The 11,797-nt window shown below is 44.1% G+C and overlaps 1 protein-coding gene across 4 annotated transcripts in view; it reads left to right on the top strand.

Moving 5' to 3' along the window:
• The first annotated feature begins 5,885 nt into the window (after positions 1-5,885).
• NCAPH (non-SMC condensin I complex subunit H) overlaps positions 5,886-11,797 on the top strand; it is a 39,462-nt gene continuing 33,550 nt past the window's right edge. For 2 of the 4 annotated variants that reach the window (XM_036028327.1, XM_036028326.1), the window contains exons 1-4: positions 5,887-6,024; positions 10,398-10,673; positions 10,835-10,925; positions 11,619-11,711. In XM_036028327.1, coding sequence (XP_035884220.1) covers positions 10,438-10,673; positions 10,835-10,925; positions 11,619-11,711 — 420 coding nt within the window. In that variant the 5' untranslated portion in view covers positions 5,887-6,024; positions 10,398-10,437. Of the gene's footprint in view, positions 6,025-10,397; positions 10,674-10,834; positions 10,926-11,618; positions 11,712-11,797 lie in introns of all 4 variants that reach the window. The other 2 variants (XM_036028328.1, XM_028515532.2) reach the window with 2 other exon arrangements.

Genomic DNA, 11,797 nt, shown 5'->3' with positions numbered 1-11,797 from the left:
TCTGTTGGAATCTGTGCAATAACACACAAACAGAGGTCAGCATTCTCACATGCCTGTTCCCAAGGAGTTCACATTACCCTGATGGTTTCATCCAGCACATCCTGGTGTTTCTTAATGTACCTTAAACCAGTCTGTCCTGTGGTTTCCTGTGGCCTGGCCAGTAGCCAGAAACGAATGATTCAGAATGTTCCTTAACATTATTCTAAGTCACTCATTTTCATGATGCCCAAACCAAAATATCAGCCAGGCTGATATTAGTGGCTACCAACAACATACATAAGTTCTAGAGGTTATAAGACTGTCAGGTCATGAGAAGGTGGTATGATGTTTAGCACTGTGGGGTTTCTAGTCTAGTAAGAGGCAAGAAAGAAAACAAAGTTATGAGAGGGCACAAGACTACAAAGGGAACAGCACAGTTTGGGTGGGGCAGCAGGTGTAACAAAGAGTACAGAAAAAACAAACAGTAGGGAGAATGGAGCTGTAGTGCTCTGGGAATACTCTTACAATGAAAGGGGAAAACTCCAGATACTTAGGAAGCCAAGCTTTCTTCTAAAACAATACCTGGCTGGCACCCAGGATAGAACAGCAGTTATAGCAATGAAAATAGAGTGTTTATTGAGCATTGCCAATGGTCCAGGCCCTGTTCTAAATACTTCACATCTGCTAACTCATTTAATCCTCGCAACAGAACCCCATGAAGTTGGTGCTTATCTTCTTCATTTTACCTATGAGGAAACTGTGACACAGAAAGAGTACACAGCTTCCTGAAAAGTCACATAGCCGGTAAATGGTAGACCCTGGAGGAAAGCATTTGTTCCAGCAACCTTCCAGCATGGCCTTGGGAATCAAATACGATTTAGGACTTAAACTTCTTTGAAAAGCAAAAAACATTATTAATTTTAAGATAAAGGGTGGTATGTTTGGAAATCCCAGAAGACAGAATTTGTTGGTTCTTAGCCCAGTCTTTAGGAGGTCAGGAATTTCCTATCATATACAAAATTAAAGGCATTTTCTCAAAGGTCAAAATGAATGTAAAGCCAGTGAAAACATGTTTATATCTTGAACAACATTACGATATAAGCCAGCTGCAGGCTGGGAGATCAGGACAAATTTGAAGCCAAAAGATTGCTTGTTCGGCTATCCAATTGATAACACTATTCTTCCTCACCTAAATTAAGGCTGTTTGTGTTCATTTTGGGGAAGTAGAATCTTAGGAGTACAATGAGGACGGAGAATGGCTTCAGCATTGCTTTTCTGCTGAGAAGGAATGGGGAAGGGGTCCCAACATTGTACTTTTGTACAGACAGGGTAATTGAGTTTTGCATACCATCGACATCACTGATAAATCGTTCAATCTTTTGGCAGCCTCTGTACCCCTAATCCCCCAAAACAAAGATGGGCATTCGGATCAGGAGGTAAGTGGCCTGCCTGAACTCACAGACAGCAGGGGATGGGGCTGGCCCCTTACTTCCAGTACATGGAAGCCCAAGCAGTCAGCTCAGGAGGCTTCATTATAACCACAGCCTCATGTCTCACCTAACAGGTTACCTAGTAGCCTGCCTTTGTCAGGAACTCCAAGCCAGTTCTTTAGAGGCTCCTGATTCTGTGCCACCTACTACCCTCCCAAGGCCCACTGCTGTTAGTTAGTGCAGACATGGAATTCAGAGGCTCACTCTCCTCCACCCTAGCACACACTGAGCCTATGTTCATGGGAGTTTAATCTATTACCAGTATTAGATGATATATATTCAGGGCTAGCACCAGGCCCTGGGAAAACAATGGTGAACAAGGACATGGCTTCATCCTCATGGAGTTGACAGTCTATGGAAGGGATAGGCACAAAACAGTCACCCCAGCAGCTGTAAAACTGCCTAGGTGACAAGTTCTACTAAAGCCTCCAGTTGAGAAGGCCTTTCTGAGGAAGTGACGTGAGCTCACTGGGTGAAGATGGGGATAAAGAGGGTTCTATGTGGAAGACATGGCACCCACAGAGGCCCTGTGCAGGGAGTAGGCATGGTGAGGGCAAGTCTGAAAGAAGGCCCAAGTGACCACAGGACAGGGAGCAAAGGGAGGCAAGGTGCAAGATGAGGTTGGAGAGGCTGCAGGACTGGACCCTCCAGGATCTTGATCACTTTAGAAGTTCTCAGAACAGCAGAACTTTTAAATGTGTAGAGGCTAAAAAAGAAATTAATATTTTTCTTGCCACCTAAGTTCTTCTAGCTGGGATAATAAATGAACAGAGACAGGTTAACAGGAGAAAATCAAATGTTTAATACATACTCATGAGGAATTCACACAGGTATGAAAAATTTCAAAGACACAGTGAGGCAATATTGGGTATATATGACACTTTCAGACAAAGGAGGAGAAAGCAGGGGGACAGGATATTAGATTTTTGAAAAGAGAATGGGAGATTTATAGGTAGTTGAGGAAGAGCGAAACATACATGGTAGGAAAATTCTTACCAGGCAACTCAGAAACAACAGGACATAGAATAACTAGCTAACAGGCTTGGGGGCTTCCTGACTAAATGCTAGAGTGAAGATTCTTAGGGTGATTAAGCCAAGGCTCCTTTCCTGAAGCAAGTTTTTCTGTCTGAATCTCTTGGGCCGCAAAGGAGTGAGGGTCAAAGGTTCTTCCTGAGTCTTGTTTGTTAATAAACAGCTTAAAATCAATGTCCCAAAAAGGCAGCTTAAGGGGGGCAAAAATTCACTTCCCTTCAAATTGTTTTAGACTTTGCGGAGGAAATGACAGGTCAGATGTATACTTAGCAACCATCACCCTGGGCACAAAGAGAATGGAGTCAGTGCCACTGGAGGGCTGCTGCAGACCAGCAAGGTGTTGTGGACAAAAATGAGAGACATGTGACTTCCAGCCAAGATGGAGGCATAGGTAGACACGTTGTGCCTCCTCACACAACCAAAAGAAGCACAACAAATTTAAAAACAAAAACCAACCAGAATTGACAGAAAATCAAACTGTATGGAAATCTGACAACCAAGGAGTTAAAGACACATTCATCCAGACCAGTAGGAGGGGCAGAAATGGGCAACCAGGCAGAGAGGACTCTCGGCAAGGCTGGAGGACCCGGTGAGGTGGTGGACTGTGAAGGGATTATGGAGCAGGGTGGGCAAGGCAGCAGACTGCAGACTGGGCAATCCCACATTCCTGCATAGATAAACCAGGAGAAACAACTGGGGAGCAAGACAGACTGCACAACCCAGGGCCCCAATGCGTGGGAAATAAAGCCTCAAACCACTGATTGAAAACACCTGTGGGGGTTGAGGTGGCAGCAGGAGAAACTCCCAGCCTCACAGGAGAGTTCACTGGAGAGACCCACAGGGTCCTAGAACATACACAAACCCACCCACATGGGAATCAGCACCAGAAAGGCCCAATTCGCCTGTGGGATGTGGGGGAAGTGACTGAAATCTGGCAGAGAGCAGGGTATGTGCCATTGTCCCCTCTAGGATCCCTTCCCCACATACAACATCACAACACAGCGACAGGGTTGCCCCACCCTGATGAACACCTAAGGCTCTGCCTCTAACTATGTAACATGCACACCCAGACGAAAAAATATGGCTGAAACGAAAGAACAGATCAAAGCTCCAGAAAAAAAATAGAACTAGGCAACGAAGAGACAGCCAACCTATCAGATGCACAGTTCAAAACACTGGTAATCAGGATGCTCACAGAACTGGTTGAATTTGGTCACAAATTAGATGAAAAAATGAAGGCTATGCTAAGTGGAATAAAGGAAAATGTACAGGGAACCAACAGGAATGGAAGGAAACTGGGACTCAAATCAGCAGTGTGGACCAGAAGGAAGAAAGAAACATCCAACCAGAAAAAAAGGAAGAAACAAGAATTCAAAACAATAACAAGAGATTAGGAACCTCCAGGACATCTTTAAATGTTCCAACATCCGAATTATAGGGGTACCAGAAAGAGAAGAGGAAGAGCAACAAGTGGAAAAGTTATTTGAACAAATAATAAAGGAGAACTTCCCCAATTTGGCAAAGGAAATAGACTTTCAGGAAGTTCAGGAAGCTCAGAGGAGCTTCTTCTGGACCCAAGGAGGGGCTGGACCCAAGGAGGACCCAAGTTGGACCCAAGGAGGAACACACCAATGCACATCATAATTACATCACCCAAATATTAAAGTTAAGGAGAAAATCTTAGACGCAGCAAGAGAAAAAGAGTTACCTACAAAGGAGTTCCTGTAAGACTAGCAGCTGATTTCTCAAAAGAGACCTTACAGGCAAGAAGTGGCTGGAAAGAAGTATTCCAAGTCATGAAAGGAAAGGACCTACATCCAAGATTGCTCTATCCAGCAAAGCTTTCATTTAGAATGGAAGGGCAGGTAAAATGCTTCTCAGATAAGGTCAAGTTGAAGGAGTTCATCATCACCAAGCCCTTATTATATGAAATGTTAAAGGGATCTATCTGAGAAAAAGATAAAAAATATGACCAGTAAAATGACAGCAAAATCACAATCATTAGCAACCACACCTAAAACAAAAACAAAAGCAAACTAAGCAGACAACTAGAACAGGAACAGAACCACAGAAATGGAGATCATATGGAGGGTTATTAACAGGGGAGTGGGAGGGGGAGAAAGGGGGAAAAGTACAGAGAATAAGTAGCATAGATGGTAGGTAGAAAATAGAAAGGGGGATAATAAGAATAGTATGGGAAATGTAGAAGCCAAAGAACTTATATGTATGACCCATAGACAGGAACTAAAGCAGGGAATGTGGGTGGGAGGGTGTGTGCAGGGCAGAGGGGAGTGAAGGGGGCAAAACGGGACAACTGTAATGGCATAAACAATAAAATATACTGTAAAAAAGTGAGAGACGTGATTGAAGAGATTTTTAGGAAGTAAAGAGAACTCAGCAATGTATTGTGCATGGAGAGTGAGAGAGGCAGTGGTCCAGGATGGTTCCTGGGTGGTTGGTATCATTTGCTGAGATGAATACTGTAAAATCGTTTTCTTTCCTCTATCCGACACTGCCTTATGCTAAAATTTGTCACTGGGAGAACAAGTTCATGCAAAAATCAAATAGACTTAAAAACTGGTTTTCAACAAGGGGTAGTACTTTTTTGGTTGCCAAATTGACAGAGGGACACTGAAGGCATTTTGCAGGCAAATGCCACAGAGTACTGGATCCCACACCTCAGCGATTGTGTCATCCAAATGTCAATAGCACCCTTGAGAAGAAACATTGTATAAAATGCCAGATGTGTGTTATAAGAAATTATGGGCTGTTCCAGGGATATAATACTTGGAGGAATTGCCTTGGCCTTTCTTCCCCTAACACAATTCTTGGGATCAGACCTAGGGATTAGATGAAACAAAACCACGAGGCTGGCGGCACATTGCACCTACCTCACTTCCGACCTTAACCTTTTTTTTTTTTAAGGCGTTTAGGGGAGAGATACAGGAAGCTTTTCGCAAGAATTTGAATCAGAACGATTACCTTCATTTTTAAAATGTACATAAAACATTAGGCATCTTTCCTTCCTGCCTGGAACGCTCATTGCGGAATCGCCTCCCTCTCCTGTCGGTCCCACACCCGTCCTTCACCTCCTTGGCGTTGTGAGGCCCTCACAGCGCAAGGAAATTAACATTGTTTCCTGGTAATCGGCCTTCCCCATCAGTAAATTCCATGAAAGCAGAGCCCTCGTTCGGCCTGCTCCATGCTGAGCCCCCAGCGCCCAGTTCCACGTCCAGCGCTCGAAAGGAGGGAGTTTCACACTATTCCGGGGCGAAGGTGGTCCACAGACCCTCTCCAGTCAGCCCATAGGACTGGAGCCTCCAGACCTATTCTCAAGCCTTAACCCTACCACACCTTTCGAACGCTGTAGTCAGGGCGGGGGACCAGGCGGTCTGCGCAGGCGCGCCTCCAACCCCGCCCACGAGTGACGTTAACGCAGCCTTAACGGCCCTCAGTTGTATCCGCGCGCGATTTAAAACGAGCTGCGGAGAGACGACGGGAAAGATGGAACTTCCGTGCTCAGGTGAGGCTAGGCGTGCGGAGGCGTAGCTGGAAGGTCCCGGCGCGAGTCGAGAGTCTCGCGGACCGGGCCAGAGGGCTGGCCTGAGCGGTACCACGGTGTTCTCGGCATTATTGACTCTGTTTTCCCGCTCGAGGGGGCCAGGCACAGAGGTGGAGGGAGGGCCGGAGAGTGGTCTTGTTTGGTGTTTTCTCTGTTTGCGGACGGAGGTAGGACCCCTTCCCCCCTGGCTTGCTCCACCGTGCCTTGTGTCCTTTCATTTTAAAAAAGTGGGTTTTTTTTTTGTCTTGTGGTTTTTTTTGGTTTTTTTTGTTTGTTTGTTTTTTTGGTTTTTTTGCCCTGGTTGGTGTGGGTCAGGGGATTGAGGGCCGGCCTGTGAACCGAAGAAGGGTCGCTCGTTCCATTCCCAGTCAGGGCCCATACCTGGGTTGCGGGCCAGGTTCCCAGTTGGTGTGTGAGAGGCAGCGGATCGAAGTTTCTCTCCTTCGCTTTCTCCCTCCCTTTCCCTCTCTCTAAAAATAAATAAAGTCTGTAAACATGTGGTTTTCTTGCCCTGATGGGGTAGCTTAGTTGGTTAGAGCGTCGCCCCCATACTCCAAGGTTCAGGTTCCATATCCCTTTGGGGCACATACAAGAAGCAGTCAATGAATGGATAAATAAGTGGAACAAATACAAGTGGAAATCAGTGTTTCTCTTTCGCTCCCACCCCTTCTCTCCAAGATTAGTTTTCTTTTTAAAAGTGGTTTTCTTGGAAGGCACGTTAGTCCATGGCCTTGGATATGTTGTGGTTATCGTATGCTTAGCACGCATGCATTAACTTTTACATTCATTCTACAAGTGTTGACTGCTCCCTTCCAGCCAGGTCCTCTGTCAGATGCAGAGATACAATAAAGAATGAAAAAAAGTAAGATTCCAGCCTATTGGATCTTCTATTCTCTTTGGGAAGACTGATTGTAAACAAAATAATTTACAGGTGAGACTGAGACCAAGTGCTGTGATTGAAAATAGCAGAGTGGAGGGAGGAATGCTCCCTTTTAGATTAGGGATTCAGGGGAGGTCTTAGCAGAGACGGAGCAAGTGCCAGAAAAAAAGGGCTTGGAGGAAAGAGCCTGACTTGGGCTAGGACAGAACATTGTGACTAAACAGTGAGCTGGGTCACTCAGGTGAGCAGGGCCTCTGTAGGCCTTGATAAGACATTTGGGAATTTAGAGTTACATTTTGGACTCGATAAATGATTCAGCCAAGAGACAGGTGAAGAGGTCAATAAACACTTGGATAAAAGATTGCCTCTCAGGGAGGTGGTCCATGGACTGGGGAATAAATTTGGACATCATCATCATAGATCGTAAAACCAGGGGAACAGATGAGAACTCTCGGAAGAGCTTGTAGAGAAAACACTCAGGAACATTTAGAGGCTATGATTAGCTAGAAGGAAGAGCTGGAAGAATTGAGAAGAGAGTGGTACAGAAGCCAAGAGTGTTTCAAGAAGCAGGGGTTGTCTACTGCTTCAAATGCTGCTGAATCTCAAGAGAGATAAGGCCTGAAAAGTGCTAGATTTGGCAATATGAAATTTGTGGGTGATCAGGAATAACAGTTTTCATAAAATTATGGGGATAGAAACCAGACCACAGGGAGCTGAAAAGTAGATGCAGAAAGTGTTTTTGAGCTCAGTAATCATAAGTTGAGTGAATAGTTCTGTGATGTCAAAGGCAATACAAGAAATCAGAAAGAATATTCCAAGAATTAAAGCATGCCTCTAACTCTATCGTGAGACAAGTTCCTTCTTCAGTGCTTCCTCTTTGTGTTCTTTTCTTACAAGGTCCAGTTCCTTCCTTACCTTGCAGTGCCCACATCTAAATAGTCACAGTCCACTTGATTCAGTCTCCAAAGATGTCTCTTGTCTCCTTCCTATCTATTTTTACTTTCTTTTTGTTTGTTTTGACCTCAGCCAAGGATTGTGTTAGTCACTCTTCAGCTTGTAGGAAGCTCTCAGTGGAACATGTGAAGTTCTTGTAGGTTTTTTTACTTTTACTTTTTTATCCCTAATTACCACTCCTTTTCCTTCCTCTCACATGGGCAAGCAATTCAATGTTTATTTTGCATCACTATTTTCAATGTGTTCCTATAAAATATGTGTTACATTATGCCTCTATTTTTTGACATCATGAATTCTGAACCATCTGAGATACACATTCTTGTTCTTATTTGGAAGAGAATAAGATGCAAATGCTTAGGCCATATACTTCCTTAAAATTTCACCAGCTACTACGTGATGGAGTTGGGGTTTGAAGACAAGCCTTCCAATTCTTAATTCTGGAAATGTTCCCTAAGGTCTCTCAGTTTTCTCATCTGTCTCTTCCAGTGATCTTGTTTCTCCCAACCATAATAAGCCACAGCACTCATTACCGTAGTCACACTCTAGATCTTGTCATTATCAATAGTTGTACCACTCTGCCATCTTAATTTTAAGACCCTCATTTCTCAATACCACTCCTATCTTTCCAAATCACTCCCCATTATTCCGTGACTTCGACAATCTTTTGGCCCAGCAGACCCAATATTCTTTTCACTGTCCTTTACTGCTCTCATGACCTTGTTCCCCTCCTTCTTTAAGTTACATTCCATGGTCAGTCAATGTAATCGCTCCCTTTCATACGCCCACAACCCCTTGCCCTCTTCTTGCATCCTTACACTTGCTTGCCTAAATCACAACCTTAGTTAATTCTAACTTTTTGTACTCAGCCCAGTGCTCCTGATGGTCAAGGGGACCCTAAAGCTGTTCAGCAGTTATGCTGTATTCCCTGATTCACCAACTTCCCTCTTAGGTAACTATTTCATACCTTCCTTTTTCTCCTTAAGTCTCCTCATCTCTCATGCTTAGTTGTAGAGTTTTTGGTTTTTAACTCACTTCCTATTCTTGTAAGAAAAGAATAGCAATAAAGAGAACATCCGAAGTCCACCATTGCACCTGCTCCCCTGCCTGTAGCTGTGTGTGTGCTCGCTCCCCTCCTGTTGTTGTGGAATGGGCCCTGTGTGTTCTCAGCAAAGGAACCCTTTGACCTGCTTGAGTACATTGTTCAGCACCTTTTACCCTTGAAAAGCTTCTGCATGATCCCTATGAATAATACCCCCCCCCCCCAAAATATCTAACCTCTGAATGTGTTATCTTACATGTAAAAGAACTTTGTAGTTGTGATTAAGGATACTTTTAAAAATTATTTATTGTTAGAGAGAGGGGAAGGGAGGGAGAAAGAGAGGGAGAGAAACATCTGTTGGTTGCCTCTCACACGCCCCTGCAACCCAGGCATGTGCCCTGGCCAGGAATCAAAACATCAACCTTTTTCTTTGTACAATGATGCCTAACCAACTGAACCACACTGGTCAGGGCCCACATTCTGGATTGTCTGAATATTTCCTTCTGATACCATTTAACTTGTTTCTCTACCCCTATATATATTTTTTTTTAAGATTTTATTTATTATTTTTTTTTAGAGAGGGAAGGGAAGGGGGGAGAGGGAGAGACAGAGACAGAGACAGAGACATCAATGTGCTGTTGCTGGGGGTTATGGCCTGCAACCCAGGAATGTACCCTGGCTGGGAATCGAACCTGGGACACTTTGGTTCCCAGCCTGCGCTCAATCCACTGAGCTATGCCAGCCAGGGCTTCTACCCCTATATTTTTTATAAAATGGAAGTTAGATCTAAAATCTTAGTTAAATTTAGGTTACCCATCTTTGGCAAAAATATTTTATGGGTGATGTTGTGAGTTTCATGTTTTGTCCTATCAGGATCAAGTCTCAGGATCAAGTCAGTTTCAAGTCTCACTTTTAAAGAGGCTACATTGATTGCTTGGTCAACATGGTGACTGCTAGATCTTTTGTTGTAAAAACCATTTTTCCCTTTGCAGTTAGCAAGTAATCTGTGGGTGATTCTTTTGGCATGTTATATTTATCTTACACATTTGTGTTGTTTATTTTCTGTGTCCTGCTGGGTTTAGAACCTAACCTATCCAATTTAATGGCCCATACCTCACCCTTATGTCAGTATCTGTCTCTTGCCCCAGACTATGGTTGTATGTGTCTGTTTTTCTGTTAGTTTGTGAGCTTATCAGAGGCAGCCCACTTCCTCTTACCCACCTTCATTTCCCAATAGTTCTACAGGTTCACATAGTGGATATTTGTCCCAGATTGGCAAGGGAACATCAGAAGGCCATCACTGCTACCCCCACAACCCACCCTGCCAAGAAACCCCAACTATAGAGGTCTTAGCCATAGACTCTTAGAGCTGTCAATGATCTTGGTGGGAAACATGCAGTGAACTCCCACTTTGTGACAGGCCCTGAGCCCACTTTAGATCTAGGAAACTTTCTTTTAAAGGTTCTTGAGCAAGTATATTGTTCCATCACTGTGAGCCACAATGAATCACTCTTCTTTAGAGACCCGTGGACACCCTCTCAGTGCCTCACCATCAAAACGGGTGTTCTCAATTCCTCCACCTAAGAAGGCCCCTCTCAACACTCCTGGCACCCCGGTTCTTGAAGACTTCCCTCACAATGATGATGAAAAGGAGCGTCTTCAGAGGAGGCGATCCCGGGCTTTTGACCTGCAGTTCAGCACAGACTCACCCCGTCTGCTGGCCTCCCCCTCCAGTCGGTGAGTGTGTTCTGTGCTGCCTCCTGGGGTGGCCACCAACCCGATGTGGGGTGCATGGGTCTGGCATCTCCACACTACCTCATGGATTCTGGGTCTTGATTTTGAAAAGTTATAGTGTCATGGATCCTTGCCAGAGTTTTTAATTTTTGTTTTTCATGTAGGAATATTGACTTTTCAGCTACAATTCCAAAATTTACAAACACACAGATTACAGAGCATTATTCCACCTGTATCAAACTATCCACTGAAAATGTGAGTATCTGCTGGTTTATCTGCAAAGAGTCTGCAACTTGAGCCCTGGGGAAATTTAGCCTTCGTGATTCTGTAGAGAATGCATGAGCCATAATATCTGTGTACTTTTATTCTCCAGTGACTCTTCTTAATGTTGGCATTTCTGGTATGATTTTACTGTTTCTTACAGAGCTTTGGTGCTCCTGACAGGTTGCCTGCCATCTGCAGTATGTCAGCATGGCTTAGGGGATAACAGTGTAAGTTCTGGAGCAGAGAGTAGAGAAATAGTAGAGTTGTGGAGCTAATTGTGAGTTTTAGAGCCCACTTGAGTTGGAATCCTGTCTTTGTCACTTATATGCTGTGTGGCCTTAGCAAGTCACCCAACCATTTGCTGCAAGGTTCTCTGTAGAATGAGAGTAGTGCCTACCTCATAGAGTTGTTCTGAGGGTGATGGGGTCCCTTTGGGGACAGTGTTTAGAATGGGGTCTGTATACAGCGAGCACTCAGGAATCATGTGCTGTTACTCTCTAGGCCTTGAGAATGAGGAGTGACACATATGGATTTAGCTATGTCCCAAACTGTTTGTGGAAATTGATATCTGTGATGATATGTGGAATATTGCTATTAATAAACTTGGCTACCTCTCAGGGTAGCATCATTTATGCAAGCCTGGGCTATAAAAAAACAAACCTTTCTGCAATGTTCTCTTTCCAGAAAATCACTACCAAGAATGCTTTTGGCTTGCACTTGATTGATTTCATGTCAGAGATTCTTAAACAGAAAGACACTGAACTGACCAACTTTAAAGTAAGGATGTCCATCTTCTCTTGTATCTGAATTCATGATGAGTATGTCTGATACTTAGCATGACACAGTTGTTGAATTCTACAAAT

Source organism: Phyllostomus discolor, chromosome 6 (genome assembly GCF_004126475.2).
Source record: "Phyllostomus discolor isolate MPI-MPIP mPhyDis1 chromosome 6, mPhyDis1.pri.v3, whole genome shotgun sequence".
NCBI lineage: Eukaryota > Metazoa > Chordata > Mammalia > Chiroptera > Phyllostomidae > Phyllostomus > Phyllostomus discolor.
This window is presented reverse-complemented; position numbering and strand designations above follow the sequence as displayed.